The 22,258-nt window shown below is 46.5% G+C and overlaps 1 protein-coding gene across 1 annotated transcript; it reads left to right on the top strand.

Moving 5' to 3' along the window:
- Window positions 1–20,097: 20,097 nt before the first annotated feature.
- On the top strand, window positions 20,098–20,989 carry LOC123092729 (ATP synthase subunit a, chloroplastic-like). The gene has a single exon (XM_044514875.1). The coding sequence runs from the start codon at window positions 20,204–20,206 to the stop codon at window positions 20,987–20,989; it is 786 nt and encodes a 261-aa protein (XP_044370810.1). The 5' UTR covers window positions 20,098–20,203.
- The last annotated feature ends 1,269 nt before the right edge of the window (window positions 20,990–22,258 follow it).

The raw sequence follows: 22,258 nt of genomic DNA, 5'->3' as shown, positions 1-22,258 counted from the left end.
CTGGATGAACAGGACACCGTGGTGTGGTGGAGGGCTGGATGAACAGTAGACAGTGGAGGGGTGCCCGTGGAGGGGTGGATGAACAGGACCCCGTGGTGTGGAGGGCAGGATGAACAGTAGATGGTGGAGGGGTGCCCGTGGAGGGGTGGTTGAACAGGACCCCGTGATGTGGAGGGCTGGATGAACAGTAGACGGTGGAGGGGTGGTTGAACAGTAGCCGGTGGAGTAGCGCGCGGTGGAGGCTGGATGAACAGGAGCCCATGGAGGCTGGAGGAGGTCGACGGTGGATGAACAGTAGCCCGTGGAGGCTGGAGGGGGTCGACGGTGGAGATGAACGGTATCCCATGGAGTCCCGGTTTGCGGTACGCCACACCCCTCCCAATGAACAGGACCCCCGTTTCGACTGTAGCGCTCCAACACAAGTCCGTTTCCTCCGTTTTGTGGTACGCCACACCCCTCCCGATCAACAGGACCCCCGTTTTGACCGTAGGAGGTCCATTTCCTCCGTTTTGCGGTACGCCACACCCCTCCCGATCAACAGAACCCCCGCTTCGACCGTAGGAGGTCCGTTTCCTCCGTTGTGCGGTACGCCAGGCCTCGTTTCCATCGCCTCTTCCGTCCAAGCCCTCCCGATGAACACGACCACGCATTCCGTTGCCTCCCCATGAACACGACGACGACGCTGTTTCTCCGTTCCGACCCAGCCATGTACACGAGCCCTCGCCGTACGTATGCGCGAGTAGGCGTTCGAGACCCCGCCCGTATGTACACATACGTGGCCGTATTTTCTTTCTTGCACCCTGGCCGCCTCTACTACGACACGTGCGCGCCTCTACATCCACCAGTATATATGTGCGTACACGTTCGCGACCAGAATGACAACGTTACCTACGCTTCGACCAGGTGGGTCCCGACTGTCAGGCACTTCCTTGCCTGTGAAGATGTAGCTGGTGGGTCCCAGCATTCAGGGGGGCGAAATACGGTGGCCTGTCCGGTGGGTCCCTGCTGTCAGGTGGAGGAATAATTATTTTGCACGTACTAAGGAGGCACTTGCTTGCTGCGGCCGTGGACCCAACTGTCAGCCTCTCCACGTACAGTCCACGTCCGATGGAAGTCGTTCCTTGACCACATTGACCACGCTGCGCCGAGAGCATCAGGGCGGTGGACGACGGCGAGGCCTAGGAAGGGGACGACGGGAAGCCGGGGAACCCGCGGTAGTGGAAGCCCCCGCGCGCGCGGAGAGGAGTACGGGGGTTCACTGGTTCGGCTGCGGTGTGAGGCTGTCGTCGCCGCAGGGCCTGGCCAGCGGTGGGAATAGTAGGGGGAGGTGAGGCCTCCGCGGTAGCACAGCCGACCACGGGAGGTAGGAGCATGCGGCACGACTAGCGTTGCTTTGGGCGGCTGCAGCAAGAAGACCAGAGGTTGAAGAAGCACTACGGCCGTTGGATGGACATCGTACGGTCACTAGAGCTAGAATCATTCATATTGACTAAGTTGACAAAGCCCTTCGTCCCCGTCAACTTAGTAGGCCCACAAGTCAGCCTCCCACCAAGGTGGGTCCCAGCTAGCCGGGTGAGTATTCATTTTTTGTGCGTAATAAGGAGGCACTTCCGGTGGGTCCGAGCTGACAGCGGGGGGAATGTTTTTTTCACGAAATACGGTGGCCCGTCTGGTGGGTCCCAGCAGTCAGGGGGAAATGATTTTTTTCGCAAAATACTGGTGGCCCGTCCGGTGGGTCCCTGCTGTCAGGTGGAGGAATAATTATTTTCTGCGTAATAAGGAGGCACTTCGTTGCGGCTGCCGTGGACCCAGCTGTCAGCCTCTCCACGTACAGTATTCTTCTGATAGAATTTGGTCATTAACCACCTTGACCACGGCGCGCCGACAGCACCACAGTGGTGGACGACGGTGAGGCCTAGGAAGGGGACGACGCGGAGCCGGGGAAGACGCGGCAGTGGATGCCCACGCGGAGAGGAGTACGAGGGTTCACTGGTTCGGCTGCGCTGCCGTCGCCGCAGAATAACAGGGGGTGTGGGTGAGTTGAGTTGAGGGATGGCCTGGCCAGCGGTGGGAGTAGTATGGGGGCGGTGAGGCCTCCGCGGCAGCACAGCCGGCCACGGGAGGCAGGAGCAGGCGGCACGACCGGCGCTGGTTTGGGCGGCTGGAGCAAGAAGACCAGAGGTTGAAGAAGCACTACGACCGTTGGATGGACATCGTACGGTTAGTCGAGCTAGAATCGTGCATATTGACTAAGTTGACAAAGCCCTTCGTCCCCGTCAACTTAGTAGGCCCACTATACTGGGTCCCAGCTAGCAGGGGGAGTATTCATTTTTTTGTGCGTAATAAGGAGGCACTTCCTTGCGTGCGAAGATATAGCTGGTGGGTCCGAGCTGTCAGCGGCAGTAACATTTTTTTCGCGAAATACAGAGGCCCTTTTGGTGGGTCTCGGATGTCAGGTGGAGGAAATCATTATTTTGCGCATAATAAGGAGGCATTTCCTTGCGTGCGGCCATGGACCCAGCTGTCAGCCTCTCCACGTATAGTCCACTTCAGATGCATGTCGGTCATTGACCACGCTGACCACGCCACGCCGAGAGCACCAGGGCGGTGGACGACGGCGAGGCCTAGGAAGGGAATGACACAGAGGCACGGAAGACTCGGCCGTTGTTTTTGTTTCCCACGCGGAGGGGAGTACGACTGTACAAGGGTTTACTGGTTCGTCTGCCGTCGCCGGAGAATAACAGCAGGTGTGGGTGAGTAGAGGGATGGCTTGGCCAGCGATGGGAGTACGGTGGGGCGGTGAGGCCTGTGCGGTAGCACAGCCGGCCATGGGGAGGAGGGAGCAGGCAGTCCCGCTGGCGCTTGTTTGAGCGGCTGGAGCAGGAAGAGCAGAGATTGAAGAAGCACGACGGCCGTTGGATGGACATCCAACAGTATACAGGCCATCTATGGTAAGCCTCAAATCTGTGGAAAACAGCATATATCCCAGCTGCCATTATTTCAAATAATTTACAGCCCATTTGATAATTCTTACAGGTTTTTTTGGAGCCCATATTCTTTATGTTAGCATTACAACCCATATTGTGGCCACGGTTAAAAAATTATACGAAATTTTGCATATGTCGGTGCGGTCTGAACTGTTTTAATCCCGAAATTTCAAGTCACATTCAGACTGATTTTAAAAATAAATGTATATCAATATAAAATCCAATAAATTGTCCACCCATAAAAAACAATGCAATTTAAAATCTTGAAATGAAAAAAAGATATTTGAAAATAATTGCCGGTTTGATGTGTTTTAAAAATGTACAGCCAATTTCTCATTACTGATAGGCCACTCTCCTCGTCTTGAAAGATTTGCAGCCCAACAGGCCTGATAAAGTGACTTACTTAACAAATCACAAAAAAACTGGGCTAGCCATTTTCAGAAAGAAAAAAAAACTATTGGGCTGGTCTGTGGTAAACATAAAAGAAAAGGCTGTCTAGACAGGCCAGAGTGTCCCGCACAGCCCAGTTGACACCCTGCTTCCGTCTCAAAAACAAATTAGATAAATGCCACTCCAATTATGGCGATTCATAAAAATGCCACTGCAATTTCCAAACTTTGAAAAATGCCACTGCCTTTTTTGCAAACCTTGAAAAACGTCGCTGCAGTTTGCAAACTTTGAAAAACGCCACTCCAAACTTCGAAAAATGCCACTAGAAATGGCATGAAATGGCATTTTTCAAAGTTTGGAAATTGCAGTGGCATTTCTCGGATACACCAGATTTGGAGTTGCATTTATCAAATTAACACAAAACAAAAATAACTGGGCGAGCTGCTGGGTCCCTGGTGTCAGCTGCTCGTTGTGCAATTCTCTTGTTTATTGACTACATTGACAATGACATGGGGCCCAGATGTCAGAAATCCACTAGGAGGAGCCATTTTTTATTGGCTTGAAATAAGGAGGCACTTGCTTGCGTACTGCCATGACCTTGGCGGGTCCCTGCTGTCATCCTCTCCATGTACAATCATCTCCTGATTGTGTACGCGTCAACTTGCTAGGCCCACAAGTCAGCCTCTAAACCGTGGAGGACAAATACAACCCATTTAAAAAAATAACAGCCCATTCCATACGTTCAAATGGAAAGTTCAACATTCAGAGCAAAGTAACAGGTCTGATCCACATATAGAGTACTGAACTTCCACGTTGACAACCATCATAGCCAAGTGAACTATCTACTCCCACTAACACTCTAGTAGCATACAAGTACTAACTTACTATTAGCTAACTAGACGATGCCGGCCGCCATCTGATGTCCATGCTAAACGCTGGCACCGGCGTCCTCCGCCTCACCTTGGACTTGCCAGAGGTGCAATAGGGCACGTTGCTCGCGCGCGTTGGCCCTTTTCATGTCGGCGTGGTCCACCGAAGCTTTGGCTTCCAAGCGGGAAACCCACTTGACGAGCTGGTAGTAAAAATCGGCGTCGCGAACGCGTGCTTGCCCGACAGCCTCCAAGGCTATTTGCTGGGCGCCGGCCTCCACGTAGTCGGCCCAGTTGCAGGCGCTCTGCTCGCGACTCAGAGCGTCGGTGCACTGCTGCTCCATGTCCCGCTGGCGGCGCAAATCAGAGAGACACTGCTCCTCCACCATGCGGTCGTGCTCCAACAACTCCTCGATCTCCGCATTGCCATCTAAAGACAGATAGAATGCCTCCTCCCTCCGTCTGCCTTCCGGTGAAAACCCGAACACTAGTTCCGGCGGTGACCGCCTCCGGCGTCGCCTACCACGAACGGGCGGGGGCATGGCGGACGTGGCGAGCGACGTCGGGCCGGTGGGGGCTTATGAGGATATGGCGAGTTGGGTCATGGTGGCACCTGAGAAGACCGGGAAACAGTACTTATAGGCGGAAGGTAGCGCGACGGTCATCGGAATCCAATGCATAATGGCTTAGCGCGCCAGCTTGCCGTGGAAAACTAGAGAAACTGAAATTATGAATGTGCCGTCCCGTCCCATCTGGGTCGCACGCCGGCATGGCGGTCATACGAGTGCACTCGAATCATCTCCCTCCTTGTCAATAATGATTCCATGGATTTAAAGCGTATCTTTTTTCGCATCAGTTAGCTGCCTTAATTACGGCCGGCTGCATCCAGGCACTCAGAATCGCTTGCAGGCAGTACGCGAAGCAGCATGCAGCCACTTAAATCGCTGGAATTAATTAGGATTAAACTTCTGCATGCCGAGGGCACGCATGCAACCACTTAAATCGCTGGAATTTATTAGGCTTAAACTTCTGCATGCTGTTAATTATTGCCATGCCTTGGTCTTGCTGCTTTGCTCACGGGACTAATAAACCTGGACGGAGGGAGTACCTTGGTTGGTGAGAGGTTTGAATTAAGCCCTGCAAACCGGAAAGGAGGTACTAGTATGTGCGTGATCTGCTATTTATTCGTGTAGGATCGAGTAGGTCATTTCTTGAATTGAGCCTTGCAAACCGGAAAGGAGGTAGTACGTGCATGATCCGCTATTTATCCGTGTAGGATCGATAGTGTAGCTTGTCAGTTTCTTCAGAGGTAGGCATTTTTATCCGTGTAGGATCGATAGTGTAGCTTGTCAGTTTCTTCATAGGTAGGCATTTTTATTCACAAAACTGCCACTTCGCATCTTGCGTCGCAAATAAAACTGCCAGGAGCGCATTTGTAGGCTAGCTAGTGATCGATAAGTAACTTGTAAACACTGAGCGAACAGAAATAAGTAACTGTTAATGCATCTCAATGATTCACAGATGATATACAAATATGTAGCTCCAAAAGCAAAGATCGGCCACTTCGGATCTTGCGTCGCAACTAAAACTAACTAGTACGATTCCCATACATAAGATCAACATGTTAATGCATCACAATGACTCACAGATCATATACAAATATGTAGCTCCAAAAGCAAAGATCTAGAAAAAACATCTGTTCTTCCTACTAACATGGATGCTTCTCTTGGCCAACATTCAGTACAGACTGAAATACAAATTTGTTTGTGAAGTCTACAATTCCTCTTGCAAACATAAGTGGTTTCACCAACATCTGGAACCATGAGAATGAACCAGACATGATGGAGGAACATCCACTGCAATATGATTTGGTCTTCTCTCGATCACACGACGAGACTATTTTCGGAATACAAACTTTAACTTAGGCAAAATGATGCCCATTGTATAATCAGACCAAAGCAATGAAGCACCTAGTGTTGGCCAATAAATAGTACAATACTACTTTTCTGCAGTCCGTGAAGTGACTATCCAATCTTTCCGTGTCTATTTTCAAATGGCACTGCATGTAGTGACTATACTATTCTCTTGTGCAGTTCAACCAAAATTGCGGGCACTTTGTTGGTTTGCCAAATAGCAACAGGCAGACATATCTGTCTGCACAAATATCAAGCAGCTAGTAAACATATACCACACCTTGTATTTTCGGTTTAAACATGTCTCTTCCGCTTAGCATCTGTCATGTTCTGCACTAGACAATCTGATACAGTTATGTTTTGCCCTGGACAATTTCATACTGAATTGATTTGCTGGTTCAGAGCAGAAATATAGCGCCTATTCTTCATCAGACCAAGGATATCCATGTTCGCCGTGATGGAAGAGGTGAAATCGATACAACCGAAATTGAGCATCCAATCATTGAATCCTGTCCTGCACCTCCAATGTAGGTCCACCCTGCCAATAAATTCACATGCAAACCACTAGTATTACTATCTAATGACAGTACAAAAAGAGTAGCAAGATAGTAGCAAACCATGTACCTTCGTAATGAACAGCTCATAGTGCCACCAATTGGATATAAAGGTTGGGAAAAAACATGCTCCTAATGTTGAACCAGTTGGACTTTTTGTGCAGTTCCACTAAAATCGAGCATCCCTGTTTGCATAGATATTGAAAGTGTGATTACTCTAAAAGTGGCACTAGTTGAAGCATAGACTCACAAATATAAGCATTCCAATTTCTTAATGGGAAAAGGTAGCAAGACTGTTTCTAACAACCTGTTTGAAGGAATAAATAAAGCAACAGCGGCTGATGTGAGGAAGGCATACATAGTTTTTTCTGGAAAAGTGAGCCATTCCTGACCTTTCCTCTTCTTTTAAGCAAATTTTGTGCAGTTCTACTAAATAAAATTCCATCACCGCCTTGACAATTCAGTGACACTGTACAAAAGGAAATGACTTAACATTACATCATGATGTTAGGTATGTAGTCGACAGGCATTAGAGACAAACATACAGACCACCTCAAGAGAACAGCCGGAGGAGGAGGTGCCCACCCTTGACCTTTCCTCTTGTCTTCATAATTGTCTATGCAGTTTAACCAAAATAAAATGACATCAGCGCCTTGGCATTTTGGTGACACTGTACAAAAAAATTAACTTATCTCATGAAAGTGAGGTATGTAATCTATAAGCATTAACAGTGCAAAAATCTGACGGGAGTAACAAGTTTCATCGTTGGTATACTAGCTGTGCAACAGCATTAGAATGCCTTATAGCTGAAAAATCTTTAATACATCCACAATCAACAGCTAACCCTGAAATAATCCAGTGACATTAAATGGCATTGCTTAAATTTATGGGTGGCATTAGACTGAGAGCGGCATTAGTTAAATGTGGCATCACTTTAGCAGTAGCATTGCTTGACTTGACTGCTGGCGTTATACTAACAGCAAAAAAGTGGCAATAAGAGCATGGGAGGCACCAGTACGATGTACCTCCATGGACACAGAGTGGTGAGGGAGGTATGGTTTCCCAGAGCAACAAATATCCAGGCAACATATGTGGATTACGGTCCCATTTTTGTTCTCTTTAGCCACCTTTCTTATGTGAGGACAGCAAACCGATCGACCTGGTATTCTCTATTGCGTTGTCATGCCTTTCTACCCTTCTTCAACCAAGAGACACGAGACTCGTTCCTTAGCTACTGATTTTCCCCTTTTCAACCTAGATGCGGGTTCGATGCCTACTCTATTGGACAGTACAATCTCCCTTCCTTTCCTTATTCAACCCAGACATGGATTAGTCTGCATGAAGTAGGGTTTCCTTTAATAGTGCAAATTATGGTTTTCTTCTGCGTGGCCAGCAGAGTAGAGGATAGCAAATTGGGAAGATGGTGGAGTGGAAAAAGATCCACATGCAATGATGTAGCAGATGGGGCAATAGAACAAGGTTATGGCTCGAAAAGAGGTAGCATACCTGAGGGTCGGTGGGAAGTGGCTTCGCTCGTGGTCGTCGTCCTCCGCACACACTACGGCAGCGAGCTTGGGGATGGAGGCCATCCCGCGCGGGCGCTAGGTCTGAGAGGACGGCCTTGTCGTCAGTGCATGACCTCGCTCGCCGACGACGAGTGCGTCAATGCTGCACGTCCTTTTCTTCCCCGGCGGATCTGTGACCACCGGTGAGGAGGGAGAGAGGGGCCGTCTTTTTTAGATCTGGAGAGAGGGTGGTAGTGTCAGAAGCAAGTGGGCAGCCCTTAGCAAGAAAGCGCTGAAGCTGCAGCCTATATATAACTTTTTTATACTACTAGTAGTGGAGGTGGGGTAGTGGTAGAGTAGTTTATATTTTCTCTGCGTACAGTACTAGTTAGTCATGCTTCAAAACTGATCGGCACGCCATTAAAAAAATAAAGGTCGATAACTAATGCGGCACCTCGGGCCAACGCGGCCAGATCGCATTTTGCACGAGAAATTAAACACCATGTTTCGTTGACATGTGGTCCCGTTCCAACATATCAGTGAGACGAGGGTGAGTAGTAGGAGTATTTCCGAACGGACGTGTAGGCCGGGGCGCCTCTTCATGAACCGTGGCAAACTCGCAACCGTCCATCGACTCTTCGCCTTTCCCTCTTGATTTGGAACTGATGTCGCACGCTCTTCCTCTCCCTCCTCCATTTTCCTTCAGCCCTTCACCCTTTCTTCTGCCATTGTTCGATCATCTTCTCCATGGAGGGAACAGGCCAGAAACGACCTCGTTATTCTTGCCCCGATCTGAAAGATGACGTGGTGGAGGAACTCATTGATCGGTGCGACGTCATCACCTCGGCTAGCATGGCAGGTTCGTTCCAGCCCATTCTCGACTCAACTAATAACATCATTACAAGGAACCCAAGGGTCAAGGAGCGATTTGATCTCCCCTATCTTCTTTGCCGTGACCCTGCTCGCTGGCGAGCGGACGACGAAGACCTCGCCTTGTGCAAGTTGATGCCGCTTGATAATGATATGTGTGATGTCAAGATGCCATCGCTTAAGGGTAAGTCCTAGGCTGGCAAAAATGGAGATTGGGTTGTTTATATTGGGTACAATTGTGAGTGGGAACTTGTGAATGTGTACACTCGTCAGCGGATTCCACTTCCAAAAATCTCCGAGTGCCCTGAGGTTGAGCACACAGATGATCTACGTACGTTCAAATACGATCATGGTAACTGTCGTGTACTGAAGATAGCAATTTGTCGAGTTTCCAACTGCTCTTGGAATTACAAAAACTATGATGTTGTTGCTATCTTCGACAAGCTAGTTGCCGTCCTTCGTGGTTCGACTGGATGGATATTACTCAAAAATCAGTTTCTATACACGGATCTGTACTGTGATGCAATTTAATACAAGGATCTTGTGTTTTCTGCCACCTCTCGTGGCACTGTTTTTGCATGGGATCCTTGTTTTTTTGGTACGTTTGTCTTCCACCGTAATTATAATTGTTTCATCCACATGCATGCGTGTTAGCAACTTTCCCTTTACTAATTAACCTTCTTCTTGTGTTTCCAAGGTCCTGTGGACATCCCACCACCTATACTTGAAAAAATTTATAACCAAGGGGGAGATGACGATGGTGATGATCACGAGCATGAGGACGAGCAGCGCCGATATACTCTGTGGCGCCTGGCAACTAATTACGATGGATCACCTCTTCTTGTGTGTATACAGCCCACTGATGATGTTACCGCTAAGGAAGCAGGTGTAGTCTCCCATGGTCGCACTCTCCGGACCTATTCCAACACCCGTTGCATGGTATTCGGGATGGATACTAGTGTGCTAGCGCCAACTCCTTCTCCCTGGCACAGAATTGATAGTCTTGGAGAAAACTCACTCTTCCTTGGACGAAACTATCCGATGATGGTGAAAGGCGATCCAACCGCTGTTGACACATTTATGAGAAGCAACTGTGTCTATACCTCAGACATTTGCGTGGTTCCCTACCCTGGTACTGATATAGTAGGCCGCTTCAGCCTGGATGATCAGTCCTGTGTTGGTCTCCAGATCGACAATGCATGGCCCATCCCAGAGAATCACTTATGGTTCAAAGCAAGCGTTTCCAACGCCGATGAATGATTGAGTTGAAGTTCATTTCATTGCTTGTTATTTGTTGTGTGGTGAAAACTTTAGTATTTATAATGTATCCTCGTTGTCGATGTGGGTTGATGATCTGTTGTTCTATGTAATAAAATGATATGCCTGTGATAAACTTACTAAATTTATGAATGGCTTTCGAGTCGCTTCTCTGAGTGAGTGGTGCAACGAGGCAAAAAAATATTTTCCGAATACATAATTGTACGTGCATTGGAACAGGTTATCAGATGAGGCCAATCAACAATAGTAGTACACTCTTTGTACTAGCTTCACATGCTTTGCGCGTCGGGCGGGTGTTTCTACTGTAGCCATATGTTAATGTGTTCGTTGTACATAACCAGCACCTCGAATCCTCGATACTAGTATAATATATAGTAGGAGTAAGTAGTAGGAGTAGTAGGGTGGCATGGGCCAGAACAAGCATTCACGTCCAGCAGTACGGCACATGCCACCACCACGACATCCATCTGACACCATATTATTTCTTGGAGTCCGTGCGAGAGCAATCTCTTCAACCTCATCGTTTCTCTAACTTCAGCCATCGCGCGGCGGACGAGGTGGGGGTTTGCTGATAGTCGGTTTCCTTAACTGCGGTCCCACTTGTAAGGCCAACTCCAACGCACGACCCCAAACGGACCTCCGTTTTGCATGAACTCCAACGATAATTTTGACTACTCATGCAGTAAGTTGGATTAGTGCCTTCTCGATGCATTCATTGTTGATCTGCGGAGGCTCGATCTTGCCTGCTTCTTTCTTCTTCGAGTGTAAAGAATTATACGTTGCTTCCTCGCATCTAGTCTCATGTCTAGCCTCTATTCTATACTAGCTAAAAGTGATAGAACATCTACTAAATTACGCTCTATCAATATATGGATGTACTCTTCTTCCTAATACAAAAACTTGCATGCATTCTACTCCCTCCATTGCACAATACTACATGCCTTCTATTTGTCAAAATATATATGTATCTAGACATGTCTTAGTATATAGGTACATCCATTTTTGGACAACTGGAAGTCAAGTATTTTGGAACGGAGGGAGTACACAATAAAATTTTTAAGTTAGCACAACTAGTCTAATCTGAGAGCAGAACCGAAGATTTGGTCGGGTTCTTCCTCCTTTTGCTGACACGTGGGACATCCAGCATCCAGGTCGTGTCATGAAAGAAAATAGAGTGGTAGTTGAAGCCACGAGATGTGCATCTTGGGTTAAACTGTAAATAGAATCTTACTACTCTTGAGTAACTCCAAAAGCGGCCACCGAAGATCTTTATTGGATTTGTTTTTCATCACCAGCACGTCGAGGTGAAAGATGTGTAGGTTCAGTGGGTCCTCTTGCGTTTTCACTGACATGTGGGGCCGCATGTGAGCAAATAGACGATGGGCTCCGCGCGTCCGCTGGCTGGCTGAGAAGAGAGATAGAGGAGGGTTGAGCACGGACTGCAGGAAATTTGTTCTACGTACCTCGATATAGGCTCGATATAGTGGGGTGGCATGGGCCATAACTAGCATTCACGTCTAGCAGTACGGCACACACCACCCACACGAGTCCCATACGACACCAATTTTCTTGGAGTCCGTGCTACAACCATCTCTTCTCCCTCCTGTCCTCTTTTCTCAGCCATCACGCGGTGGGCGGGGTGGGGGTTTGCCGATAGTCGGTTTGCTCAACTGCGGTCCCATTTGTAAGTGAAAATGCAACACCGCACGCATTCCTGCTTGAGCGGCGTGCCGGACCAACCGTGTGGGGGTGCAACGCGAACACGACATGCTTTTCCTTTTGAACTCGTAACTTGTAAAATTTGGTTCTGCTCCATGGCGCGACCGATAGATAGAAAATAACGATTTTGCCTAGAGTAATGAGAAGTTTGCTTCTGGCGCCGTTCATGCAAGGAGTACGTACGAAAATTATGAAGTTGATGCGAAAGGTAAGATAATTACTGTAGTATCATATACTACTACATGGATTTGACGGAAGGATAAAAGTACATACGGATCCATCAATGTTCAACGACATCCTCACGCCCTAGTGCACCGGGTCACCAACCGACGTGTGAGGAGCAGCGGCGTTGGCGGCGAGCTCAACGTGCTTCTGAACAGTGCCGTCCAAGGTTGCCCTGCGCTCCAAGAAGGCCAGTGTCCTGTTGTCCTCCTCTTGCATGTACTAGTCCTTGTGGACGATTTGCGCGTAGACGTGGGTGATTATGTCGATGGTGTCTTGCTGCGCCAGGCGCTGCGCGGCGAGCGCGACCTCGAGGTGGACATTCTCCGGCGCGACAGCGGGCAGTCGCAGGGCCACCAGTGCGTTGAAGAGGTTGTTACCATAGTGGCCGTTGAGGGTGGCGGGCATCGCAGAGCCTGGGCGCGTCGACTGGAGGCTTACGTCAAAGTCGTCCGCAAGCTTCTTGACGATGGTGAACTTGTCGAGGAAACCGACGAGGACCTTGTCGAACAAGGATGCGAAGCTATCGTCCAAGCGGCCCCTCGCCCTGGCGGCCTCAAGCAATACTACCTGCCGGGCCGCAGGCCGGCGTCGTGGACCATCTGGCACAGCCGGCTGATGCTCGCGCTCATCGCCTCCACGGGTCTAGCGTAGCTTCTAGTCAACTGATCTTGCGATTCGAGTGATCACTCAGCCCTTGGTTAGCGTGCATAGGTGCGTAGGATTTCATACTACTCCTCGGCCCTCTACTGCACCTGCCTTTGGCTGTATGATAGGTGGGCCAGCCACCCCTGGGGCCACGTGTCATTCACCCAAAGGCAGTTGTCGTAAGTCAATGAAGCTGCGTCCCCCTCCGTGCCAATGCAGTATAGTCATCTCACCGAACCTCTAGTTGGGGCCAAATGAGAGAAGTTTGATGTTTACTGGTTTATTGGTCCCCTTTGCATTTTGCGCCAAGTTTTGACCTTTGATTTAACTAATAAAATGTTAATGCATGTAAACAAAAATGTTGTGTAAGTCACCTTACGAAAACCAAATAATCCCAAAATACTTAGGCATGGTGCATTAACTCCCTCCTTGTTTCTTATTTCGTGACATATCAACCAATGAGAGATGTGGGCCGTGCATGCTTTGAATGACTTGAGACTAGTAGCAAACATGACATGCAATGTTTAGTTCATTGCATGTAATCCTATTACAGTACTCTAGTTAGCAAAAAACATTAAGTTCTCTCGCCGATAGGAATAAAACACCATGTATTTATTTACAGAGGGAGTAGTACATTTTTGGTGACATGCATTACTAGATATTGCTAGTCAATACTAAAATCCAGATGGACGTGGAAGTACTCCTAAATCCAGATGGTGGTGCTACTAGTACTAGTAGTAGTACTACCAATGTAGTAGTAGGAGTACTAGCACTGTACTACCCGTTGGTCAAATTATTACGTGCTGCTCCTCACAGTGAAGTAACAAGACCATGCGCCGGAGATGACACCTGAGTATAGGCGCCGTGTTCATCATGGCTATAGAGCTAGCCTGCTTACAACTAGCCTTGTTCGACATAATTTCCCATGCGTAGATGCCCGTGCATTGCACAGAACACCAAGATTGGGGGTGGACGGCTCTGGCAGTGGCCATCACGCCAGATTTTTCCACGGCCTTCTACTCCTAGATGTGGTGGGGAGGAGATGAGGCTGATTGTGAGAGACAAGGAGTTGTTTGTAAATAGGGAACAAGTGCGGGCATCTTTTTGCAAAAATGGAGAAGCTTGGTTTGTATGCGTCAGATCTAGATCCGATGACTATTGGTGAAAGATGGGAGGCACAACATCATCACCAACTCAGGACCTGTTTGATTGGCAGGATTTTGAAAACGCAGGAATAGGACACAGCAATATTACAAGTTTCAAACTAATATTACAAATGTTAGGAGTAATGCTGCACCTATGAAGAGGGAATTACTAGGAAGTTTACGTAAGAACTTTCGTTACTTTAGGTGGATGCAGCATTATCGTACAAACTAAAATCCACCGCCCTGACAAGTCACTAATGGGCAAATAAGTTTTCGAGTCTCTGTCCACTTGATGTTTCAAAAACAAATTCAACTTCTGCGGAGACTTTGTCATTTAGGCTTAGACGCTTGCGGTGATCAGCACACCATTCATTGTTGCGCCAGAGAACGCCAAACCTCATTACCTTGAGCACACTTGCCTCCAGAACAAACTACCTGGCCAATTTAATCTCAGATGTGCTGCCTCGGTAGTCGATCAAATCAATTTCTATAAGATGGAGATCAAGGCATTCGGTGAGATTGTTATAGTGCAACACATTTTTCACTTTCGGGTCTTATTTTATCTGCAAAAGAAGAGAACATATTAGAGCAGCTAGCTGCATAAGATTGCCGTGTCATCAAGAGGTACCAATATCATTCGCTCATACGATAGGGTTGGCTAGCTAGTGATATTTTTTCACTCTCTCTCTCTCTCTCTCTCTCTCTCTCTCTATTTCCTCTCATTTAACTAGGAGCACGTGAAAAGCTTGGGCATTTGTTGCCTTCCACTATGTGGCCGATGCCATATTTCACAAAAATATGCCACATAATACGCATCGATGTCAAATCAAAAGATTTTGGCACCGCTCTCGCGATGTGAGAGAGTTGGCACCATTGTGCACATAGACCCACATGTATAAACAAATCAATCAAACCAACTACACCAGCCTCTCACTCTCACAAACAAGTGTTTTTTATTGCTTCAGTCCTCTCTCGCTCCCACTCAGTGTTTTTTCATTACGTGAGTTAATTTGGCACCGGAGCAAAGTAGGTGATCCAGATTGGGACACCAGGTGAGCAATGGAGGGGCATCGATGCCAAATGCATCACAAGTGAATTTGGCACATGTTTTGGCCTACATAGCCCACTTTTGTAATACTACCTCGTATTTAGTATAAAATTTTAACCATAGATTTACCTAAGAAAATGCAATGCATGTCACTAAAAATTACACCATTTTGGCCTACATAGTCCTTAGTGACATGCATTAACATTTTGTCAGTTAAATCTATGGTCAAATTTTGATACTACAAAATTGGAAGAGTAAACCAGGACGGAGGAAGTACTTGCTCTTAGGGTAACCATAAGTTACTTTCCACTATGACTAGCCTAGGCTACTATAGTAGTCAACATAAAAACGATGCAGGTGATCACGTGAGAAAAAAATACTAAAAACATTTCTTTCGGTGCAGTGCATAGATGCAGTTTTGAACACTACACTTGTCATCGTAATTTGGGAAAATTACGAAAAAATTGAGCTACGTTGTGATTGTCGTTTACTTATAGGAAAGAAGTTTCACCTCGATGAGTAGCTTCTCCGTGCACGGAAAGCATGTAAGGAATCCAACAGCTTGATCCAGATTGGGGCCGATAGATTTTAGTGCTAAGATCTTCACTGTGCGCATGGACTGGGTCAAGCTTGTGGGAATCATTTTCTGGAAGACGGTCGTAAATACATCAAGAAGAAATTTTAAAATATGAATTTCAAGAAGATGGAGAAGAAGATGAGTGTTGTACCTGAACGATTACGGATCCAATAAAGAGTTCGGAGAATTTGGCAGATGAGTACACCAACACTGTCAATTTTGGCGCGTCAATGACCCTGATTTTTGTTGGACCTTCTAGATCCGATACAAGCAATCTCTCAAGGAAAGGCGCATTCTCAATGACCATAACGTGGAACAGCTGGAGTGATCTCTTCCCAATTGATGTCTTGTTGCGGTGCCAGCAAGACACATAAATCCATCGGAGATTCGTCGAGGCGATGTGGAGGCTAATGAACCCGTGGATCTGCTCAAGACGAAGGTACTCGAGCACAGTACAGCTGCGGAGCAGGTGCCCCATAGCCTTCTTTGAGATGACAACGTCGAAGAAGCCGAGCTGCTTGAGTTGAGGGAGAAGAAGAGCGGGCGCGGCATTAATCTAGGGAAGATAGCAGGAGCTGAAGCTGGCGCGGCGCAACGTTGGCGTGAGGCGGAGCGCGGACGGCGGCAAATAGCGACATCGTCCAGCTTCAAAGCTGAGCTCCTCGAGCTGATCTAGGGCGAGGGATAAGAACCACTCGTTGAACTTGGGTTGGACCTTGCAGTTGGTACTAAACATGCGGATGTCAAGGCGTTTGGCTGGCCCAGGGTGCGATGAAAGGATCTTGGAGACTGTGGCCATGCGTTTGCAATCCCCGTCGCAGAGGCAGCTGTCGACGGTGAGGTTGAGGGGGACGCAGCGCCAGAGGGGGCGCCACCGCCGGGAGAGCAGGGCGGTCCGCACGGCAGATTTGGTGGGGACGAGGCCGATAATGATGAGCAGCGTGTTATCGGGGAGGCTGATGATGAAGTCCAGGCTCGCCGGATGCGGTTTTGGCTCGAGCCGCCTCCGCTTGTTGGCTGCCTCGCCGTCCATCTCAACCGGCGGCGACGCTGGTGTACACATGTGCTGGTGTGTGTTGTGTGCTGGGTGTGCGCGAGTGCGTCCTTCTATGCATGCCGCCGTGCAGTGGTGAATTGTGCGCGAGTGCGTCCTTCCCGCGCAAGAAGTTTGTCCTTAATGCGCCCTCAATTTACTAGCGTGCGGGGTGCTACCCCGAGTGGTTTCAACTTTGTTTACTTCACCGCGTGTCATATGGGCCTCTAGTTTACTTATTTTCACCCACTGCCACATGGGCCAGCACACGAAGATACATTACACGAGCTGACAAGGCAGCATGTGGATTGGTTGACCGATCAACTAAACAATATACAGAGCTATACGCTAACACAGTGACCGTATAATTTGTCAGTATAGAGAGTTCAAGTGAGAGGGGAGGCCCGTGAGAGATAGCAGAGAGAGAGAGAGAGAAAGAGCTACTCCCTCCGTTCGATAATGTAGTTCTAACATTTTTTTAAGTCAAACTTTTGAAACTTTGACCAAGTTTATAAATAAATTACTTATATCTACAATACCAAAGATAAATGATAGTATGAAGTAAGTACATGTTGTGATGAATCTAATGATCGTTCCAGATGTAAATGTTTTTCTCCACATATACCTGGTCAAACTTTTCTGAGGTTTGACTTTTCAAAACATCCATATGCTTATGGACGTGACAGAGTCCCTAACAAGAGAGATAGAGAGAGAGAGAGAGAGAGAGAGAGAGAGTGAAAAAAGTGTGTGCGCGTGTGTGAAAGAGACATGGACAACACACGATAAAAGTAGAGAAAAAGCGTACGTGTATTATGCAAACAAATCACACATGCATCTTCGACAACAGAGGCTAGGTGAGGAGATAGTGTGTGGTTGTTTGGAACCGAGAGAGCAAGACCCCTAGCACGTGGCCAAGAGGGGTCTGACAAACAAGGCAGAGAGGTCGAGAGAGACATACGGAGAAAATGCAAACATGGGGAGGCGAGAGTGTATGTTTGTCATAGAGAGAGCCCCTGGAGATCGTGATGGGACTACATGGGTGGGAGATCGAGTGACAAGGTGTGTGCGCGATAGAAGATGCCCCGAGAGATATCGAGATAGACGTATGGATGGAAGGAGACAATACGTGTGTTCCTGATGGCTAGTAAGAGATAATCATACTTAGGATTGAGGGGGGGGAGTGCTTGCGCCTATGATGGATTGAGGGATTATGGTACTTAGGGGGTGCGTGTCACATGGAGAGAGAACAAGGGAGGAGAGTGTTGGATGGCTCTATATGTATAGTGCGAGCGAGACATGTGTATGTGTGAACCAGGGAGATATAAGGCCAGTTTGGCTTGCGTCCTGAGCAACTTTTGCCTGGTCTGGGGTTGTGGCTGGATTTCATGCACGCTTGTTTGGTTGCTACCCTGTGAAAAAGAAAGCTCGCTTGTCCTGGGTTCCCTTGCACTTTAATTAGCCTAGCTGAACTCCAGACACTGCAAGTAGCCTGGCCCAGGCGACCGATTTCGAACGCCTGGCCGTGCCTGGTCGTGTGGCCACGAGGCTAACAGCAACATGGATGGATATTAGCATTAAATAATTGATGCATGGATTGATTGATGGGATGTTGATGCTTTGCCTGGCCCAGGCATGAACCAAACGCTTCAGCACCACACAAGCCTGGCCAGGCAGAAATATTTTACATCTCACGTCCACACCAGGCAGTACCGGCCATCAAGGCATGAGGGTTAGGTCATGAACCAAACTGACCAATAAAGTTTGAGAGAGATTGAGGAGCTCCGATAAGGCTGAGTGGTGCGTCAGATAGCTGAGAGGGGGAAAGAGATATTCCATCCGCTCGATAATGCAGTGCATGTAAAAAAATTTAGAAGTCAAACTTTGGAAACATTGATCAGGTTTACACAAATGTTATTTATATCTACAATACCAAAGATACATCATACAAAACTACATCTCATGGTGAATCTAATGGTATATGTTTGCCGTACTAGATGTAATTCTTTTTCTCCACGTACATGGTCAAACTTTGTGATGTTTGACTTTTCAATAAATCTGTATACATATAGGAGGGACTGCGTGTGCCTACAATTGAGTGAGAGACCATCATACTTGGCTAGCTGGGCATGAGATTGTGTGTGTGCGCGTGTGAGATGGAGAGAGAATGAGGGGGAGAGATAGAGTTTTAGATGGGTCTATCGAGTGAGAGTGAGATATGAATGTGTATGTGTGACCCAGGTGGATGGAGAGTTTGAGAGAGGGGGGGAAGAGCTCTGAGATGACATAGTGATGCATGAGAGAGTTACAGGCAAAGAGCCAAGGAATCTGTGTGCGTACGATGAGTGCACCCAAGATATCTAGCTTGGACTAGCTAGAGTATCATACATAGTGTGCGAGAGAGACCTATAGATGGTGTATATATGCATGCGAACTAGAAAGACCCCCCCACACACACACAAAGAGAGAGAGAGAGAGATGGAGAGAAAGGGAGAGGGACCAACAAGGTTTTTGTGTTGGATGCGTGCGATAGAATTGAAGATTGTCGGCGAGAGAGAGAGAGAGAGAGAGAGAGAGAGAGAACAGGAGTCCGGGAGAGGGAGAGGTCGCGTTTTATGCATCAAAAACTGATATAAACCATGTTTCGATATAAACTTGCATTCAAATATTTAAATTTGAGAACATGTTGTCTGCAATCCACACATGAACGGATATGTGCGTATATCAAACAAGTTCATTAATTTGACTTTCAATACCTTAAAGTAGGTATAAATAGAAAGAATTTTGCTAAAATGGAAAAGGGCTTTCTTTCTAAAAAAGATGCTTGCTAATTTGATTAATATTAATATCGGGAGATCAAATGAATTTATGCTTCACTAATTGAATGATAAATGACTACAAGCGAAGGAGATAGATGATTTAAACAAAAAAAGACCCAAAATTTCAAACATGTATCTAGAATTACTGGAAAACTACAAACAAAAATAGTGAAAATAAGCTCGTTAGGAGGATAAAATTATCTACTTTGCAAAGGTATCTCGGCGGGATCAAATATATGACGAGATTGCCAGACATTGTGATCGTCCTTGATCAGCAAAAAGAGTATATAGCTCTTCGGGAATGTGCCATTTTGGGGATTCCTACTATTTCTTTAGTCGATACAAATTGTGACCCGGATCTCGCGAATATATCGATTCCAGCCAACGATGACACTATGACTTCAATCTGATTGATTCTTAACAAATTAGTATTTTCAATTTGTGAGGGTTGTTCTCTCTATATAAGAAATCGTTGATTAAGAATATATAGTGAATTCTTGGGCAACTGCGTAAATTTATGGAATCACTTACTTTACTATATCTTTTTTTTGCATAGAATTTTTTTTGCATAGAAAAAAGAAGGGGAATATTGATATATATTAGAGGGTATTGATATATATTATGATCTGATGTGCTTTCTTGGTATCCTAAATATAAGATTAATACTTCAAGTTGCTGAGTTGAGAAAGAGATGGTTGAATCAAAAGAATTCCTTTTTTGAAGTTCAATTTTTAACAGAGGACAATATGAATATTATACCTTGTTCCATTAAAACACTCAAGGGGTCATACAATATATCGGGTGTAGAAGTAGGCCAACACTTCTATTGGCAAATAGGAGGTTTCCAAATTCATGCCCAAGTACTCATCACTTCTTGGGTCGTAATTACTATCTTGCTAGGTTCAGTTGTCATAGCTGTTCGGAATCCACAAACCATCCCGACCAACGGTCAGCTTTTTTTTGAATATGTCCTTGAGTTTATTCGAGACTTGAGCAAAACTCAGATTGGAGAAGAATATGGTCCCTGGGTTCCCTTTATTGGAACTATGTTCCTTTTTATTTTTGTTCTGAATTGGTCGGGTGCGCTTTTACCTTGGAAAATTATAGAGTTACCCCATGGGGAATTAGCAGCGCCCACGAATGATATAAATACTACTGTTGCTTTAGCTTTACTCACGTCAGCGGCATATTTTTATGCTGGTCTTAGCAAAAAAGGATTGAGCTATTTCGAGAAATATATTAAACCAACTCCAATCCTTTTACCAATTAACATCCTAGAAGATTTCACAAAACCATTATCACTTAGCTTTCGACTTTTCGGGAATATATTGGCGGATGAATTAGTCGTTGTTGTTCTTGTTTCTTTAGTCCCCTTAGTAATCCATACCAATTCGTTATGTATCGATGATGGATGAGATTCCATGGATAGAGAGCCAGTTCCAATAGACTTATGGAATGTTCCCGTTCGTGTGCATCCAGCTGGAATTGAACCCGCAAATTTACCAATTATGAGTTGGGTGCTTTAACCATTCAGCCATGGATGCTTAACAGGGATCATCGATAATTTCTTGGAATTGAGGTTTAGTATCTTTTAGATGTTTACGTAACTCATCCAGAAATTTATTTACATGTTCAATTTCTAACGAATCAAGATTTCTTCCTTTTCTACACGCGGAGTAAGAGGGCGCTAGTTTCGAAGAAAATAAAAACAGGTTTACTCCACCCCTTTTTAGATTTCTGTGATTATTTTTTACGCGGAGTTGTTGAATATCAATAACTTATTACACAGAATCCAATTTTTTTAGAGCGAGTTGAAGGAGTAGGTTTTATTAGCGGAGAAGAAGCAGTAAATTGGGGCTTATCGGGACCGATGTTACGAGCTTCTGGAATACAATGGGATCTTCGTAAAGTAGTATTGGAGTACTATAATACTGTACAACATGCTACTCGATTGAGGTGTTCAATTTTGGATTTAGTTCACTATTTTGACCTACTGAACGAGCTATTTCATTGAATCGAGATATTTCATTTAGGGTTTGATTCGCGTTTTTGAGTGGGTCAACTATTTGTCATATAGTAAATCGCTAGCAACGAGCATGTAAAAACACATTACTCCCGAGCATCATCTCTCCATCTAAAAAAGAAGTGGCAAGCTAATATTTCAAAATTTGATCCTAATCGACTTGGTAAGGTAGACGTGGATGCTCGTTCTCCCAAAATTTGAACGAACCATAAAAAATCCTCTCTGCTCGGTGGAATTCGCCCGAGCAAATAAATGGGAGATGCGAAATTACCGTCCTATGTGGGACACGCATCAATTAGCCCGTTGTACATCGAGGGTAGGTTCGTAACTTCATCCAAGCGCGCCTTCTCCTCGGCCGAAATGACATGTGCCCAATAATTCATAAACCATGGTCGGCAAAACACGCTCTCCTCGCCCGAAATAGCTGGCGCCCACTATTTCAAAACACGCTCTCCTCGCCCGAAATCGCTCACGCCCACTATAGTTCAAAACACACCCTCCTCGCTCGAAATCGCTCCCGCCCACTATTTGGGGAGAAGCAAAGTTACTATCCCCGACCCTCAGTACACAAACCCAAGCTGAGAAGCCTATAGGAAAGGGTAGAACTATAACTCTCCCTCACATTTCAGACAAATGCGTCCGTAAGACATGGTTCCACTCC

This window comes from Triticum aestivum, chromosome 1A (assembly GCF_018294505.1).
Source record: "Triticum aestivum cultivar Chinese Spring chromosome 1A, IWGSC CS RefSeq v2.1, whole genome shotgun sequence".
NCBI lineage: Eukaryota > Viridiplantae > Streptophyta > Magnoliopsida > Poales > Poaceae > Triticum > Triticum aestivum.
The sequence above is the reverse complement of the archived record's forward strand: the minus strand, read 5'-3'. Positions and strand labels throughout refer to the sequence as shown.

Excerpts from the sequence above, each read along its gene's own strand:
- LOC123092729 (XM_044514875.1), top strand. The coding sequence starts at position 20,204 with ATGTGCTTTCTTGGTATCCTAAATATAAGATTAATACTTCAAGTTGCT.